Raw genomic sequence first — 18,796 nt, forward strand, 5'->3', positions numbered from 1 at the left:
GAGAGAGAGAGAGAGAGAGAGAGAGAGAGAGAGAGAGAGAGAGAGAGAGAGAGAGAGAGAGAGAGAAGAAGATGTCACCTGCTCCCAGCACTTTGAGAGAGCCATTGCCCCTCCCAGAGAGTAACTGCCACAGAAAAAAAATTATACCTCCCACACACAGTCAACATTTAAAACTGACACTGTCTCAGATCTGTTTCAAACTCCAATTCTTTCTCAAGCCAGCTTCTTCACTTCTTATCTCTAAACTAATGTAACAAGACTTAATTTCTAATATCATCTTTATAATTTCTCCCCTTCAAGCATATGGAGAGAGATCTCCCATGTGCTCACTATTCTATGTAATTCTAAAGTTATACCTAACATTATTATTATATTTCCCCCCCAAAAAATACTCTTAATCTTATGCTTATCTTATCTGATTCTTATTGCTACTCCTTATCTATGCTAACTTGCACTAGGGATATAAATCAAAGAAAAGAAAATTTCAAAGAAAACAAATAATCAGTGAAAACATACTTGTACAAATGCAAATGTAAAACATACAATTACAGAATTTCAAAATGCAAAATACAAAATGCAAACTTTTGAAACAGTAAAATACAAAAAAGAGAAAGGAGGTTGTATACTTCAGCTGCAGGTGAGTTTGAAGAACCTTCATTGCTATTAACTTAAGAATAATATCTTCAATATGGATGTCTTCCATCATATTATTTTGTTCTCCACCATCCAAAGAAAACTGCCGAAGAACATCGTATCTAGTTATAATGGAGAAACTGACTAATGTGGTAGAATGTAAAGATCTTGAAGTTAGCAATCATTCCCAGTTCTACTCACCAGCTATGTGATTTGGGACACCTGGCTTTCTTAGGTTTAGGTTCTTTACCTGTAAAATAGAAATAAAAATATTGACTTCACCTCCTTTACCAATTGCTTAAGGAAAAAGGGAAATGATATATGTGAAAATGCTTTGTAAATTATAATGTGATGTAGTAATATAAATTATTGCTGCTGTGATTATGGAACAACTTCCATGCGTCATGCAACTATTTTCTTAAAATATCTAAATGCATGGAACTCCTTCAGTAACATGAGAGGCTCAGCCATACATGTGTGTATGGCAGAGCACATGGTAGAGAAGAGACAACTAAGGAGAAAGAAGGAGAAAGTTATAATTTTCTAAAGGATTTTGCAATAATGCCCCATAACCTCTTGGGGGAATGTAACAAGTCTCTCTACTTTTTACATATAGAAGAAATAAGTTTTAATGGCATTGGAAATTTGCTTATTAGCATTCCGACTCTTAATTGATTTAATTTCCAAGCAAGTTAGGAGATGACATTGTTGCAAATCTTCCATCCTCCTGATTTACTGTGTCAGGTTCATCTAGATGATTTAAACAAGTTACTTTTCTGAGCTTTGGGCTTTTAATCTATAAAGATACAGTAAAGTACTAACTTTCAGAATTGGTTGTGGAAGAATAAATATGATGGCAAAGCACTCCATAAAAATAGGAAATACCATTGAACTAGATCATTCTTTGTCTTTAATATAACTTCTTGTACTATGTATATGTAAGACACCAATTCCATTTATCACTTCCTATAGAAATCAGAGCAATAGTCTTAGTGATAAACTCTTAAAGCCCAAATCATAGGCCTACCTCAGATAATGCAAGAAACTCAATCCTGAATCTTTGATACTAATGCCATGGTCTTTGGTACTTGCCTAGCACCAGTAAACTGATAACTTTGGAAATTTCACCTTTTATTTCTAAATCCTGTATCTTAATTTGAGAAACATCCAAATGGCTTAGACGTCCTTCCTCTTTCCTCTTCTTGTGGTAACTTTTAAAAAAACAGCAGAATACATGAAGCCCCAATAAAGTGAGAAGACTTCTTCAAAATTCCATTTTCATCATGATTCTACCACTTATTGTGGAATCCTTAGTTCTTATGCTTTAATTGCCATTTCTTTTTTTCTTTTTGACCAGGATATATTTGCTCATTTCTTTCTTTTTATAATGGAGACAAGATGACCCATCTCTCCCTGTTGGTTTAAATACTGTTTTTCTGATTTATGGTTTATCTTTCTCCATACCCATGTCAGAATTCCCTTTCTGCTTCAGGTAGCAGCAGCTTTTGCCTTCCAGGCAAGTGTCATCCACTATCAGTGTAATGGACATAATAGAGTTCAAGGCCAAGCAAGCCGGCATACACTGAACCAAATGTACCAAAACATCATGCCCAGAGAAAGTATTAAAAAAAAACACAAGAGATCAGAAGGTGGAATTGATTACCAGAGGGGCAACTACTAAGGTTGTCTTAGTAGAGGATAGAACTCAGAAAGTGCAGTGATCCTTCACACCTTTCCAACAAAACTTCTGTGGCATCTCTTATGGCTCTCTTTGCAGTATTTTTATGAAAGTTTTTTTCTCTCCTTTTTCCTAATCCTCCCAGGATTCTTTTATTTTCACTGTCATCTTTTCCCTTCTCAAAAGAAAAAATCTACAGTCTCCTCTTCTTCCCTACCTCTAGAATAAGCCCATTAATCCCTAGTGCTCTATTCCAAAAACCACACCAATATCTTTTCTGGCATTTAATGGCTTTGGGGACAATAGCTGGGGCAACACTAACACTCTTTTCATCCTAGAATTCACTCGGGAAGTAACAGACACACAAATGCCACTTGTCGCTCCTGTTATTCTCCCAGAGATGTATAAGATCTTCACCATGGCAGAGGTATGGAAGCTCCATAGTCCTTCCCTGTGGTTAGCAGAAAGAAAACCAGCATTGGGGGCAGGGAAATCATTTCTAGACTCATGCTGCCATTTAGTCAATAATAAGTCTCCAAATCACAATTATAAATCCATTAGTTTACTTTAGAGTAACACTGAATGTGTCTGGAACTGCCAGAGGTGAACCTGAATAATAGCATCACTGTAACTGCCAGAGTTTGTCCTAGACAAAATTAGCAAATGGATAATTTGTTTTCAGCCTCATTTCTGACTCCTGGAATCCTGTCCTCTATTTCTCTCAGAGGACACTAAGATTCCATAGCTTCTCAGTGCTTTGATCTCAGCTAACTGTTGAAGGTATAATCAATCTGATTAAATTTATTTACACTAAAATATGTTAACAGAAAGCTGGTGTGAGCCTTCCCAGGAGTCTTTGCATTGAAAAAAAATGACCTTATTATAAGCCCAAAAGAATGGCAGGACTTATAAGCCCTAAGATAACACAGTGATAATTTTTTTTTAAAACCCTTACCTTCCATCTTAGATTCAATACTGTGTATTGGTTCCAAGGCAGAGGAGCAGTAAGGGCTATGCAATGGGGGTCAAGCGACTTGCCCAGGATCACATAGCTGGGAAGTGTCTGAGGCCAGATTTGAACCTGGGACCTCCCATCTCTAGGCCTGGCTCTCAATCCACTGAGCCACTCAGCTGCCCCCAGTGATAACTTTTAATAGGTGTGCCTTCCTGTTGCTGCCCAAAGCTGAAGTCTGTCTTTCTGACATGTGTAATGCCAGCTTTGATAGTTCCTAGTTCTGAGATTGGTGTTATTCTTCCTATATTCTAAACCAGTGATGGGCAAACTTTTTAGGAGGGGGCCAAAGGAAAAGAAATGCTCATCTGTCAGTCTTTTTCTAAGGCAACTCTTTCGAAGTTTCTTTATATTGTATCCTACTCATTGTATTCATCAGATTAGGAATAATGGTAGCACAGCCAGATAGAACATTTCAGGGAGCTGCCTCTGGCCCACTGGCCGTAGTTTGCCCATCACTGATCTAAAGATGTAGAGGCCTGAACAGCAGCAAGATGCTCCTTTTTTTCCCCCTCTCTCAAATTTTCCTTTTCCTTTGTGTGATCATTGTCATATCTGTAGGTGACCTAGTCCAAGTCAATCTGGAATGAGTTAAATATTCAGAATAATTCACAGAGCTTCCACTAACATTTACATGCATTCACTCACTCATGGCAGGGTACTTAAAGTTTGTAATCTCTCTTTCAGGTGTATGGTATTCGAACCCGTTCCCGTGCTGTGGAGATTTTTACCACCTGTGCTCATATGATCTGTAACATGGAAGAGTTGGAAAAGGTGGGTGAGACTTTGGGGTGACAGCAACATGTAAGACTAGCATACCACACAAACTGATATCATTTCAGAGTTATGTTGTTGGGTTATTACTAATTGTTCCTAAAGCTATTTGATGGCAGTAACATCAAAAGTTTTGTCAGATAGCTTTTCTATTTTAACTAAAATTTTTCATTGCTTATAGTTGACTTTCTTTCATCCAATTTTCAGTCCCCTAGATCTAGTGGCCTATTGTTGTCTTTTTACCTCCCTTCAGTGAACCATCCTTTCCTTCTGGCATCTCTTAAGCCAGAATAGCTGAGGGCACTGATTGATGCCCAACTTGTAGACCTCCCTTTGAGAGACCCTTTCATTGCTTTTGCACGGGCTATCCCTGATGCCTCCCTGGAGTGTAGTCTTTCCCCATCTTCACCTCCCTTGGACTCCCTGGTGTCATTTAAAGCTCAGAATAGACCTATTGCCTATTCTTGACATTCTCTACTTCCCCTTTCTTCAGTGTCCCCACTCCAAAATCACCTTCAATCCGTATTATACTTTTTTTAATATATTAGAATATTGACTTGTCTCCTTTAATAGAATAATATAAGCTTCCTGAGGTCAGGATTTGGTCATTGCGTTCCCAGTAGCAAGCATAGCATCTGGAACAGAGTAACTTAAATGCTTGCTGATTGATGATTGATATATCAAGTCTTAGAATACTCTTGGGGTGAGACTGGGAAGTAGAAAGCACAAGGAGTTCAGGTGGTAAATTTAAATGGTAGAAATGTTAAGCTCCTCTGATTAGGAACTGGCACTTTAGAGACCCATCTACACATCTAAGACTAGACAATGAACTTCTTTGGGGGGCTTATGTGCAAGTGACTTCCAATCAAAAGACATGTCTAGAGACTAGATTTTAAATTCTTTTAACAGGGTGCTGCCAAAGTGCTAATCTTTCCTGTGGTTCAGCAGTTCACTGAGGCCTTCGTTCAGGCACTCCAGATGCCAGATGGCCCCACATCTGACAGTGGGTTTAAGATGGAAGTCCTAAAGGTAAAAATTTACCAGAGCATTTAAAAAAATTTCCAGTTTAGAAAGAAGTCTTAATTAAGTGGTTCTTTCTCATGGATTTTTCTTTTCTTTTTAGGCAGTAACGGCCCTAGTGAAAAACTTCCCCAAGCACATGGTTTCCTCCATGCAGCAAATCCTGCCAATTGTGTGGAACACCTTGACTGAAAGTGCAGCTTTATATCCTTTTTTTGGAAACCTGGGAGAGCCTTATTATATTTCTCCTTAGAAAGCAAGAGCATTGGAGTGGATGTCCTTTCTGAAATGGGGTTTTATCGTGTGTGGGAAAGCCTGCTAACTTCAGTTTTAAGATGTACTGGTAAGGCAATTACATGAGGAAAAAAGAAAAAGCTCCCTGCTTGAATGTGTTTTTTCACCTATTTACATAAAAAAAAATACCAAATTGTGCTTCTTAACTTTATTCCATACTTATGTGAGGACAGAAGTGAATTACACTGAAGAAGTAGAAGATCCTGTGGATTCTGATGGTGAGTATTGGTTTACGGTCTCTACTTAGGGACACCAACTCATAGGATCTCTTTTGAAAGTTTTCAGATCAGGCTTAGGTTGCATTTAAGTTTCAAAGATATAGGTAGGAATTCTTCCAGCTAAGGCAAATGTTGTTTTTGGACATTTGGAGAACTCAAAAGTGGAAAACCCACCTAGCCTTTCCTCAGGAATAGATGCAGTAGAATCTCATTTCAGATGATTCTCTCCAAATTCACCTGTAACTGGTAAAATACCCTGGTCTTTGCTCCCTCCTCCAAGACCTTTGCTGTGTTGTTTGCTGGTGATTGTCTTCTTGGTACTTCCTGCCTCTCCTGATTGCCAGTTGTTGTTATTGACAGAATAGTCAACCAACATATTCTACTTAGTTGATTTCTAGACATAACACAGTTACCTTTTTATAGGGGCTTTTTGGTTTGTCTGTTTTGCTCTTTGGTTATCAATTCCTTTCCTTGTATTCCCTTCTTCTAGGTGAAGTGCTGGGATTTGAGAATCTCGTCTTCAGCATTTTTGAGTTTGTACATGCCCTACTGGAAAACAGCAAATTCAAAAGCACTGTGAAGAAGGCGTTGCCTGAGCTGATTTATTACATTATTTTATACATGCAGATAACTGAGGAACAGGTAAATGTCTTCTGGGAAACAACCCCAACTATGTCTTTTTAAAGCATCAGGATTAGAAGAAAGATAGGGAATAAGAGGAGATACCAGCAGGGTAGCTTCATGCTAAACCCTAAGCAATCATTGGCATTACATTTGTCCTAGGGAAATAAAAACACATCAGTTCCTATGTCATAGAGCTGTGCTAAGGTGGTTTTGTCAGCTTCTTCAAAACTCCAGGCTTGGACTTAAAGAGCATTTGCATCAAAAGGTGAGAAAAAATGCCATCACCCTCTCTGTGTGTGTTCATTTGCCTAGTAGTTGAGTCCCTGCTGAGGAGCCAGGTGATGAGAAGAGATTATTATCTTAATTGGAAGACTATTGCAAATGAAAGCTGATCATAGAATAAACCAATCACCTCTCCCATCTCCTGGTGGTGGGGTACAGTCATTGTGACACCCTACCTGTTTACGGTGAACTGATAAATCAAACTTGTAGATTCCAAAAGTGTATTTGCCAAAAAGCAACAAGTTGTGGTAGCTGTTTTACCTTCCTCATAAGGTAATACCTACCCCAAGAGTAGCAGTCTTGAAGGACAAACATCTTTGAAAGAAGTCGAACAAAAAAGAACTCTTTGGGAGGTGCAACCAGGTGGCTTAGTGGATAGAGCCAGGCCTGGAGAAGAGAGGTCCTGGGTTCAGATTTAGCCTCAGACACACAGACAGTTGTGTGACCCTGGGCAAGCCACTTACCCCAATTACCTAGTCCTTGCTACTCTTCTGCCTTAGAACTGATAACTCTGTATCAATTCTAAGACAGAAGGTGGGAGGTTTATGTTGTTGGATTTTAAAGAACTCTCCAAGCTTAGAGCCTTGGTATAAGGAAAAGCAGGTCATTGTCCCTTCTACACCCTTTACCTCTGGTTATGGCTGAGGGAACATTTGATCCAAGTTATCCCAATAGAAATCTAACTTTCCTGATGTTTTTCAGATTAAAGTGTGGACAGCCAACCCCCAGCAGTTTGTTGAAGATGAAGATGATGATACTTTTTCCTACACTGTCAGGATTGCAGCTCAGGACCTGTTGCTGGTAAAGACTAGTGATAACCAATCCCCACCCAGCACTGATGAAAAGTCTCAGCTCTTTGAGCTTCTGGTTGACTCTCCTCCCCAGACCCCCACCCCTATCCCAGCTGAAGCCCTGTTTGTTAGATGCCTTTATTACAGTGGTAATTCAGGTATCCTGAAGAACCAAGTGCTACTGCTTCTCTGTGGGTAGGAGAACTGCTTTAAGAATTTTAGGCTTGTGGGAAAAGACTGAAGAGGAAGAAGGCCCCAAATGAGCAGGGGCAGTGATTTTAGATCCATTTTTCTGCCAGTATTTATAGTAGCAATCATTATAATGGCAAACTTAATGGAGAAAGAGCTCCCTTGGGAATCTGAGTGATACCATCCAAATATCTGCCCCTCTTTTCTTTGGTATAGGGGGAAGTGCTGACATGTACTGCTAGTGAAGGTGAGGATCAATAAGAATGGCCTCTCACAGCAAGCTCAAAAAGATTTAGTTTTCATTTCCCTGTTTAGTTTGAGGCTTTAGAAGTTCAAGTGTCTGGTCTAGAGTCTTCTAGGTTTGGGGCTGCCATCAGTAGTGGGTGTTCTATTAAATTAGCCAAAAAATAGGATATGTGAAAATAAGGATGGAGAAGACAATGTCATCAAGAGATTTTATAAACATATATATAATTTACTTTCATATGGAAGGAATTGACTCTATGCAGCTAGATAACATTCTGACCCAAGTGACTAGCCATTAAACCAGGTTTCATTCACACATGCCGATTTGTCAAGAATCATTTTCTCCTTCTAGGCTGTGGCCACAGATTTCCAGAATGAGAGTGCTACAGCCCTGGCTGCTGCTGCCACTCGACATTTACAAGAAGCAGAACAAACCCAAAGCAGTGGCACTGAGCACTGGTAAGGAAGGAGCAACAGAGGCTGGGTTAAGGAACTGTCAGCAGCTATACCCAGTGATGCCAGAGCCAGCCAACACAGAAATATTATCTTTGTTCATCAATCCTAAAGTTACTCTTCCCAAACCCAAAGCAGTGGATTGTTGTGCTACTCTATTTTTAACTCCTGCCGAATTGGCTTAAGGAAACCAGTCTACATCTTGTTTGTATTGTTTCTCTTTTAGTCAGTTTTGGTATCATATTTCATTCTGCCTCTGGTTAAAGGTAAAGATAGTAAAGCCTGTCGAGGAAGACCACCTAGCCAATTTCAGGTCTTTTGGACTATCTTGCCAGACAGAACTACATTCCTTAAGTGCTCAGCTTTGGGTGACCATGTTTGTTTGACCAGGCCGGGGGGTACTATTGTATTATGCTTTTGCAGGTGGAAGATCCATGAAGCTTGTATGCTAGCTCTGGGCTCTGTGAAGTCTATCATTACTGACAATGTGAAAAATGGCAGAGTACATTTTGATATGCACGGGTTCCTAACCAACGTTGTCCTTGCAGATCTCAATCTCTCAGGTATGTTCTAGCATAGTGCCCAGGCTCCTACAAGACCTTGGTAGCTGTCTTCAACTTAATTGTAAATCCTTTTGAGTTGTTGAAGTAGGTCTTATCCTTCCACCCTGAAGCAAAGTCAGGGTCTCCCAAACAGTGACCTGAAAAATTTGACTGGCTTGTGATGTTGCTGAATTCAAATTTCTCCCCAGCCATTCTTTTTTCCTCCCTTAGTGGCCATATCAATGCTTGTTGATCCCAGATGTCCTTGGCATTTGAACAGACTTTGATTCTGCTTGTTTCACCTTTAGAACTTACTGGCCTTATCTTTGCTTCTCTCCTGATTGGATCCATAACACCCCAGGGAATTTAAGTCAGGCTCACTCCTACATTTTTTTCCAAGCTGTTATTCTCAGCCTGTAGCCAAGTGATTACAATTTTTAGTTCTGCCCTCCACAAAAATTTCTTGCCTATAAAAATAGCCCCTGCTGTTTATATGAATTCTCAAGTCACATTCTATGATTCATTGTTTTTGCTGTACTTTTATCTCTTCTTCTGTACTATATATTCCCTGCTTCCATTCTGTAATGCTGTCATCTCTTCTTGGAGAGTTCAGTGATTTTCTTCTATTCAATTCTCAACTTATATCTTTGACTAACATTCAGACCTAGAAGCTCCTTTGTTACCTTTCATTTTAATTTTGAACCTCAGTCCAACAGTCTTTGTGATAACTTCAACCAATTGAAATTCTCTCTGTTCTTCATTCTTCTCTGACAGTGAATCAGGGTAGATAATCTGTGAAAGGATGTGTTTTTTCAACATCTCTCCCCCATTAAATTGTGAGTTCCTTGAGAGCAAAGACTGCCCTTTGCCTCTTTTTGTATACCTAATGCTTAGCACAGTGCCTGGCACATGGTTGTTGCTTAATCAATGATAACTGGCTGCCCAACTTTAGTAAATACTTTGATTAGGATTAGTTTGAATGGAGGTCCATTAGTATAAATAAGAACTGTGAGCCATTAAAAAAATGATAGGAAAGAAAGGGTAGAGAAAGAACTTTCTATCAGAGGCTACAAAGGTCGAGCTTTTTTGCTTTCTCTTCTCTTGTCTCTGAGATCCTTCTTCCTTTTTTAGTTAGTTTGCATATGTCATGTAGAATCCAGTTAAAAGTGGCTTCAAGTTGGGCTTGAAATTAGGCTAGAAGGATCATTTGCAGTAGAAGTCCTCACTGCATTGTTTTTGTCTCTCCCTTAGTCTCTCCTTTTCTGTTGGGCCGGGCTCTCTGGGCTGCCAGTCGGTTCACTGTTGCCATGTCCCCTGAACTGATCCAGCAGTTCTTACAGGCAACTGTAAGTGGTCTGCATGAGACTCAGCCCCCATCAGTGCGGATCTCTGCTGTCAGAGCCATCTGGGGGTGAGTGAACTGAAATATTTGGGTCTGGGGTGGGTGATAGGGACTACTCTGGGGGGATAGTGCTCAGGCAAAACATCCTGAGCCACAGGTGGCCTATTGATTTATTTTACCTGGAAACTGAAGAGATACTGGATACTGAAAGATCTTAAGAAAAACTGACTAGGTGAAGAAAGAAAGGAATATGTTCATAGTTGTTTTTAGCTAGATGAATGAAGTTCTGATGGTTGAGTCTAAGAGATCTTGTACCCTTCATCTATTCCCTTGGAATTTCCTACATGGTTTGAGAAGTTTAGGAAGTGTTTGTTGATTGATCCCTTCTCAGCCATCAGTCAGTGATAAAAGAATAAAAGAATACTTCCTTGTGGTTTTACCTCAGTCTTTTTCATGATAGATGAGATGTACTGGGAAAAAAAGAAAATACCAACAAGTTCACCACTTGCTTAGTGCCTGGGAGATTATCTCTCTGAGTGGTGGGGCAATTAGAATGAGTACTCACCCAATCCGTTTACAACCCTGACTGCTCTCTCTCTGTATCTAGTTATTGTGACCAGCTGAAAGTCTCAGAGAGCACCCATGTGTTACGGCCCTTCCTCCCCAGCGTCCTCGATGGCTTGATTCACCTGGCAGCCCAGTTCAGCTCAGAAGTCCTCAATTTGGTGATGGAGACACTATGCATTGTGTGCACAGTAGACCCAGAATTCACAGCCAGTGTGGAAAACAAAATCTGCCCATTCACTATCGCCATCTTTCTAAAATACAGCAATGGTAGGTTTCTACCAGCAACCACAGGAGACAGGAGAATAAGTTGATTGGGCGGTACCAAGTGTGTTTGGAAAGAGAAACAGTTATGAACAAGTAAACTCAGGTGGAGCTTTCCTTGATCTCTTTGGTATCTTGAAGGACTTGCCATAATAAATATAATTTATGTGAGGTAAAGGGCCTAACCTGAGAGGATAAATGTGTTTTTAAAAACTTTTAAACCAAACCATGGGAGCATCTAGGTGACTCAGTGGATCAAGAGTCAGGCCTAGAGACAAGAGGTCTTGGGTTCAGATCTGGCCTCAGATACTTCCTCACTGGTTCACCCTGGGTAAATCACTTAGTCCCTCTTACTTAGCCTTACTTCTCTTCTTCCTTGGAACCAATATTTAGTATCAATTCTAAGACATAAGGTAAGAGCTTCTTTTGTTTGTTTAAGGAAGAAAGTAGTAAAGATTGCCTTATGGAAAGGTGCAGGATTTAATTTTAGTAGAAAATTAAGAATTTAAATTAAAAAAAATTCTAAAAAGAATGTTGTGTAGCTTTGGGGAACACTATTTATTTTAGTGTCTTCCCGTAGCTACATATTTCATATTCTTTCCCTCCCCCCCCAAACTCCCCTAACTCTCCCTTAGCTGACACACAACTCCACTGGGTTTTACATGTATCGTTGATTAAGACCTAATTCCATATTATTGATAGTTGTACTAGAGTTATCATTTATTGTCTACATCCCCAATAATATTGAGGAGCAGTCTTTATATGCTATCAAGTTATTTCTTTGGCCTCACTGGGGCTTATAGTGATAAAGAATTCAGTAACATGGGAGAGCAGAGATAAGCATTTCATGACTAAAACAGGAAGCTCCAGACCTCCTGGGAGTCACACTGGGTTTTATCTTTTTTTTTTTCCCCCCCACTTCAGACCCTGTTGTTGCCTCTTTGGCTCAGGATATATTCAAAGAACTGGCCCAGATAGAGGCTTGTCAGGGTCCCATGCAGATGAGATTAATTCCAACCCTGGTCAGCATTATGCAGGCCCCTGCTGACAAGATCCCTGCTGGACTGTGTGCGGTGAGTAGCAGGAACCCATGGGGAGCCTTACCCAAGTGGGAATGTATGATGGGGAATCTGAATATCTTACCCAGGTCATCTCTCCTGGCCTATTCAGTATCAGCTCAGAGAAAGTTGAGAGATGTTCATGCAATGAACATGCCCCTTCATAGAGCAGACCTCACCAGGATAGTAGATAGCACTTGATAGCTTTTTAAGATTCCTTGTGCTCCGAGGTGCCCTCACTTAATTCAGTTAGCCAGCATAATAAGCTGGCTTTGTTTGCCACCGGGCTGTTCTGTCTATCCATCTCTTAGTGTCCAAGAAAGTGCTTGTCTGTTTTGAGGGGACTAGGAGCTTCTCTACTACCAACTGCTCAGTTGTACTTTCTCTAGGAGGAAACCTACATCTTGTGGGGCTTTTTTTGCAAGAGCAAGATTGTTTTACCCACTCAGTTCTGTCTGCTTCACTGCAGTCTGCAAAGAAGCCTGGACTGCGAATCTCCCAGGAAGAAGTAGCTCTGACTGCCCTTCATTTCTTCTCCACAGACAGCCATTGATATTCTGACCACAGTGGTCCGAAATACAAAGCCTCCTCTCTCCCAGCTACTTGTCTGCCAGGCATTCCCTGCTGTTGCGCAATGTACCCTCAACACAGATGATAATGCCACCATGCAGGTACCAGAACACTGGTGGGAAAGGGGGAATTGAGCAGCGCCCTGACCTGTGACCTTGTAACAGGCTGAGCATTCTGAAAGCATTCCATTTGGGGGTCCTGATGTCATCCTTAAATAAAGGAAGGTTCCAGGGCTCAACTGACTGCTCCTGTTGGTGTTAGAACGTTCAGGGATAGTGGGTATCTGCTGCCAACTAGAACGTCTAAGGGCACTTGGGAAAGTCTCTAGAATGAAAATCTGCAAGTTCTGACTGATAGATCTCTAGAGAAGAGAGCAAGATACAAGCCTCTTGTTTCAACTGCTAGCTCTCTGAGTAGCAAGCTTCTTTCCCAGACCTAAAATACTGCAGCTGATTGATTATTCTGGTTATTGGTACTTGCTAGTGGACTTTGGTTAACTTGAAGGTCACTGGGGAAAAGGTGCTTGTGGGGAGGGGTGTGGGAACCACTCTATTCCATAGGGTTTCGGGCAATATGGCAGCCCCTGTCTACCTTTTTTTTGGTATTTGAGCCATTGCTGGGGCATGTGTTCTGGATTATTTTTCTAGGAGTCATGATGGATTTCCACTGAACCATTCTTTTTTTTTTTTTTTACCTACTTCTACCACCACTGTTGCCACTCTGACAGAACCCTGTGTGATCAAGGGTTATTTCAGGGAATTGGCTACATGCTATCACTTAGAGACAAAAAACCTTGTTCCCATTCAAATCCTGCTCTGACCTACTAAACTAGCCACAGATAGCACCTAGTAGAACCAACTCTGAGTTTATGAATTGTCTAGAATAAGGATGTTTCATGATGTTGGTAGCAGAGGGTGGAATTTCTGTTTCCATGAACTCCAGGCATCCTACTCTACCTTAGCTTCTCACTTATGTTCTTTCCTTTCTTCAGAATGGTGGTGAGTGCCTTCGGGCCTATGTTTCTGTGGCTTTGGAGCAGATCGCACAGTGGCATGATGAGCAAGGCCACAATGGTCTCTGGTATGTGATGCAAGTGGTGAGCCAGCTTCTTGACCCCCGAACCTCTGAGTTCACTGCTGCCTTTGTTGGCCGCCTAGTCTCCACCCTCATATCCAAGGCAGGCAGGGAGCTGGGTGAAAATCTGGACCAGATCCTTCGGGCCATCCTCAGCAAGATGCAGCAGGCAGAAACACTCAGTGTCATGCAGGTGAGAAGACAGCAGGGAACCGCAGCTAGACAGAACTTGGGGACTCAGAGTAGAAAAGTAATGGGGCATTCACCCAATGGTTTGAAGTTTTCCCATTGCTTCCTTGGCCTATCATCCCAAGAAGATCTGCTCCTTTTTTCCCTTAGAAACATTCTCATACCTCAGGAACTGACTTTTTAATCCATATAACCCATTGCTTCCAAATACCTGTTTTATCTTAGCTGACATCATCCTCAAGGCTTTTAAAGCCCTTAAGCAAATGTTTCTCCTGTGTTTTTTCTCTTAGTCTTTGATCATGGTATTTGCTCACCTGGTGCATACTCAGCTGGAACCCCTCTTGGAGTTTCTCTGCAGTCTCCCAGGACCAACTGGTAAACCTGCCCTGGAATTCGTGATGGCCGAATGGACAAGCCGGCAGCACCTCTTCTATGGACAGTATGAAGGCAAAGTCAGGTAGGAGCCCAGCTCCCACATTTCAGCTTCTTTCTCAGCACTTCATTCTGCCCCTCCTTTTCTAATCTAATTCTCTGAATTCCAGTTAAAGAGATGATAATAGTCCTATATTCCTTCATCCCAACTCTTTACCTCTTTTCCCATTCTTCTCTACTCCTGAACAGCTGCCACCTTCACAACTTCAGGACAATACCCAGCTCATGCTATGTATTCCAGGGAGGCTGTCTAAGAAGGGCTTTAATTGGCACCAGATTTCTCCTGGCCAGATCAGCAGGCATTATACTTCCTTATGTTTATGTCCCCAATTCTAACCATTTTTGCTCACCTCTGTTCAGAAGAAAAGGTTCTTGGGGCAACTAGGTGGCTCAGAGGATAGAGTGCTAGGCTTGGAAATGAGGGGTGCTGGGTTCAAATATGGCCCCAGATACTTCCTAGCTCTGGGACCCTGGACAAGTCATTTAACCCCAACTGCCTAGCCTTAACACTCTTCTGCCTTAAAGCCAGTACTTAGTATTAACTCTTAAAGACTGAAGGTAAGAGGTTTTTGTTTGTTTTTTAAAGAAGAAAAAGAGATTCTCAATCTAAACTCTTAAAAATTTCCCATTTTTAGTTCTAACAAAGGGACCCAAAACCTCTAAAATACATGATGCAGGATTTCATTAACTGAGAAGAGAGATTAATTAGAAACTCCTTGTCTTTTGGAGTGGGACCAATAGCTAGGTGACTGTTAGTGGGTTTTCCTCTGTCTTTCCAGCTCTGTGGCCTTATGCAAGCTACTCCAACATGGCATCAATGCAGATGACAAGCGACTGCAGGACATCAGGGTGAAAGGGGAGGAGATCTTCAACATGGATGAGGGCATCCGCACTCGTTCAAAAGCAGCCAAAAGTGAGTGAAACTTCCCCTCTCTGAATAAGAGTTCCCTTTAGAACACAGGAGCATCCTTACTGGTGTGGGAGACTGAATCTCACCTGTCTGAAAGTCAGGATGCAGGGTGTAGGGTGGAGCAAGTCCCTTCCCCTTTGGGGACCACGATTTCTCTAAAAAGAGGCTGAGGAACTTCAGCTGCGCTGCTGTGGCCCTAACCTTTATGCCCATCCTTTCCAGTGTACTTGACCTGGGAATCTGTTTGCAGCAACAGCTTGAAGCTGTTCTGTGCTTTAGAAGCCCACATTCACTTTGGGATCAAAATCTGACTTGATTCCACACTCTTATGACACTCCCCCCCCCTCCCCCCAGTATTCTTCAAAGCTCAAGTGACAGTAAATGATGTGACAGCCATGACCCATCCACTTCTCCTAACTTCTACCTCTGTGCCAAGTTACCAAGGCACCCTCAACAGGTCTTCAGTGGTGGCAGCACATACTCAGAAGTTATTTTGGACTGTGTGCATTAAGGAACTGTGGAGGAGCCAGGCCTGGAGACAGGAGGTCCTGAGTTCCAGTCTGGCCTCAGACACTCCTAGCTATGGAGCCCTGGGCAAGTCACTTAACCCCCATTGCCTGCCTTTAACTGCTCTTCTGCCCTGGAACTGATACACAGTATTGATTCTAAGAAGGAAAGTAAGAGTTTTAGAAACAAACTCTGGAAGGCATGGGGAACAATGAGATAACCATTGTTATGTGCAGGTGCCTCCAGGTAGGATGAAGGGGTTGTGTGTAGGTGTCTGCATCTGTGTGTCTATGTGTGCACATGCCCACCTATGGTGGTCTTTTCTAGACTGTTCTTTCAAAGACCACACTGCTGTCTCTCTCTCCTTTCTTCATAGACCCTGAACGGTGGACAAACATTCCTTTGCTAGTCAAGATCTTAAAGCTGATCATCAATGAGCTCTCCAATGTCATGGAAGCAAATGCCTCTCGCCAAACACCTGCAGAGTGGAGCCAAGGTGATAAGCTGAGCTAGGGCCTTTTCCTGGTAAATCCTGCTGCAGCGAGGGGGCGCAGTGCACTGAGCCTGGAGTCAAGAACACCCCAGTGCAGAGAGGGGCACTCACTAGCTCTGTGACCCTAGCCAAGTCATCTGACCTCTGTTTGCCAGTTTCCTCATCTGCAAAATGGGGACGATAACAGCCCCTGCCACCCAGGGTGGTGGTGAGGATCAAATGAGATAATATTTCTTTAATGTTTTGCATACCTTAAAACACTATATAGATCTTCTCATTGTTAATGCAAACAGCATGTGCTACATGGTTCATGGTCTATCAGAGGGACTATGGATGGTGAAGGGAATTGGAAATTAAGACATGTTCCAGGTTTCAGGGCCTGCTATGCATTTTTTCTCTGGAACACCCTCTTCAGGACTTAAATGTGATGAAAATTCTCTAGCTACCTTTTTCTTCTAACAGATGACTCAAATGATATGTGGGAAGACCAGGAGGAGGAAGAAGAGGAAGATGAAGGCTTAGCTGGACAACTCCTCTCTGACATTCTTGCATCAAATAAATATGGTAGGCAGAACAAACAAGGGACCCAGAGATCAGGAAATGAATTTTCTTTTAACACAAACGAGGGCAAAGAAAGGAGGAAGGGAGGTGGGCTTGACCCTGAAAACCCTAGGAGTATGGCCACAACTAACCAAGTCCTACTTGTCCCAAAAGAAATTGGAGCATGAAAGTCAAGTTCCTAAGCTCTAGGATACATTGAGGTGCCTCCACTAGTCACTGAGTACCTAGAGCTCCAGGAGAGGCCGGGGTTCATGAGTCCTCTTGGGCCTTGGTTTATGTCTCTGTAACACGTTCCTCTTCCTGATCCCTACCTTGGCTCTCTCCTACAGATGAGGATTACTACGAAGATGATGAAGAAGATGATCCTGATGCCCTGAAGGACCCACTCTATCAGGTCGACTTACAGGTGAGATTGTCCAGATGGGAAGCCCAGTCCGTAGTGTGAGGAGAACAGACACATTCTGCTTCTTAGGAGAGCTCATATTTGGCTTAGATCCCAGAACAGAGGCTCTGGAATGTCCCCTACTGTGCCCCACCTAGCATCCTTCCCCTCCTTGAGGCTACTTTGGGTAGGAAATATGCTGGACTTGGAAGCAGCATTCCTGGAAGGGCCTCAAGTGAGCTTGTGTGCCCTGGAGCTCAAGCACCACAAGCTCCTAAAAAAATGCCATTCCATCAGGAGCAGGGCCCCTGCTGCCCAGCTGTGCAACCCTTCCCTCAGCTCTCTGCCAGCATGGCTCTCCATGACCATCCTCCACTCTCCTCCCTCCCCCAGGCCTATCTGACCGACTTCCTGTGCCAGTTTGCCCAGCAGCCCTGCTACTTGATGTTCTCAGGCCACCTTAACGACAATGAAAGGAGGGTGCTCCATACAATCGGCATCTAAGCCAGGGGTCCCTCCCCTGCACCACTGCTCCTGCCAGCCCAGCCACAAACTGATGTCGAGACGTACCTTGCTTCTCTTCTGGAGCTGCCTCCCAGCCTCGGGCCCCTCCCTAGGCAACCCACACTGACCGAGCACAGACTGGGCTCACCAGAGTTGTCGTTAGAGGGATGCTGAATGAAGGGACTTTGATCATTCCCTTCGGAGGACATTCTAGCACAAGAAACCTTCTTGCCCCTGCCTCTGCCCTGGCTGGATGTGGGCTATTTCCAGAGCCCTTTGCTGGTCAGCCTTGAAACATCACTGGCCAGAAGAGTCAGGGGTTTCTGTGTCAATGGATTGTTTTTCTCCTTCTCTGGGGAATTAAAAGACATGGTCACTCATGTCCCACAAACTGGCCTTCTTACCACCCTGACTTTCATAGGACAACAGGCATGTTTGGATAGGAATTCCATTTTTGTCACCAGCCCCATACCACTGACTCACTTGGTTCTGGTTGGAGATGAAGAGCAAGTGGATTCCTGGTGGTCTCCAGTGACCCTTTCTCCTCTTCTTTCTACCCCCAGCTCCAAGCCTCCACTAAAACTCATCAATTGATAAAAATCATCACCACATTTTTTATATCCTGCATGAAACAACGAAACCATCAAACTGCCCTTCTCACACGTATGCACACAGTAAACCTGACAGAAGGCAGGTTTGGTTTCATTTTTAAGAAAAATACACAAGATTTTTTTATAACTGACCACCCCAAAAGTGTATTTAATTTGCCTCCTACACACAGATACATGTGAGCCAGTCTGACATGCATTTTTCTCCTCTCCCTCCCCTCTCCCTGCCCAGTGTCCTCAGAAAGGGTTGAGGTGTAGCCCACAAATTAGCAATGTGTATTTTTCTAGGACAGTAATCTTTACAGATGAATTTGCTCCATGTGGTAGAAGGTGCCTCCCCAAGCACCTCTTTGCCTTCCATTCCCTCTGGGGGGGAAAAGTAAAATAAAGTGATAAAAAAGGACTTAGGTGGAATCCAATCTGAAAAGAGCTATACATGTAAAAAGCCCATGAGGCTTTTCATCAGGGCACCCATCCCAGGGCAGTATTTCCCTACACTTGTGGGATGACTGGCCTGGTAGTCTATGAGCCACCAGCCAGTCTCATCTCCCTCTGCCCTCCCCCCACTTAGATATTCCTATG

At 42.5% G+C, this 18,796-nt stretch overlaps 1 protein-coding gene across 1 annotated transcript in view; it reads left to right on the forward strand.

The window, feature by feature from the left end:
• The window catches only part of IPO9 (importin 9), a 35,151-nt gene extending 16,807 nt beyond the window's left edge, over nucleotides 1–18,344 (forward strand). The window contains exons 2-21 of the mRNA XM_044674921.1: nucleotides 2,650–2,738; nucleotides 4,011–4,097; nucleotides 5,007–5,126; nucleotides 5,221–5,321; nucleotides 5,571–5,629; nucleotides 6,120–6,271; nucleotides 7,238–7,336; nucleotides 8,114–8,220; nucleotides 8,638–8,777; nucleotides 10,008–10,167; nucleotides 10,706–10,932; nucleotides 11,851–11,999; nucleotides 12,527–12,655; nucleotides 13,546–13,821; nucleotides 14,108–14,274; nucleotides 15,029–15,162; nucleotides 16,043–16,162; nucleotides 16,622–16,723; nucleotides 17,050–17,126; nucleotides 17,496–18,344. Of these exons, the coding sequence (XP_044530856.1) occupies nucleotides 2,650–2,738; nucleotides 4,011–4,097; nucleotides 5,007–5,126; nucleotides 5,221–5,321; nucleotides 5,571–5,629; nucleotides 6,120–6,271; nucleotides 7,238–7,336; nucleotides 8,114–8,220; nucleotides 8,638–8,777; nucleotides 10,008–10,167; nucleotides 10,706–10,932; nucleotides 11,851–11,999; nucleotides 12,527–12,655; nucleotides 13,546–13,821; nucleotides 14,108–14,274; nucleotides 15,029–15,162; nucleotides 16,043–16,162; nucleotides 16,622–16,723; nucleotides 17,050–17,126; nucleotides 17,496–17,606 (2,606 nt within the window). The 3' untranslated portion in view covers nucleotides 17,607–18,344. The remainder of the gene's footprint in view (nucleotides 1–2,649; nucleotides 2,739–4,010; nucleotides 4,098–5,006; nucleotides 5,127–5,220; nucleotides 5,322–5,570; nucleotides 5,630–6,119; nucleotides 6,272–7,237; nucleotides 7,337–8,113; nucleotides 8,221–8,637; nucleotides 8,778–10,007; nucleotides 10,168–10,705; nucleotides 10,933–11,850; nucleotides 12,000–12,526; nucleotides 12,656–13,545; nucleotides 13,822–14,107; nucleotides 14,275–15,028; nucleotides 15,163–16,042; nucleotides 16,163–16,621; nucleotides 16,724–17,049; nucleotides 17,127–17,495) is intronic.
• The last annotated feature ends 452 nt before the right edge of the window (nucleotides 18,345–18,796 follow it).

Source organism: Gracilinanus agilis, chromosome 4, assembly GCF_016433145.1.
Source record: "Gracilinanus agilis isolate LMUSP501 chromosome 4, AgileGrace, whole genome shotgun sequence".
NCBI lineage: Eukaryota > Metazoa > Chordata > Mammalia > Didelphimorphia > Didelphidae > Gracilinanus > Gracilinanus agilis.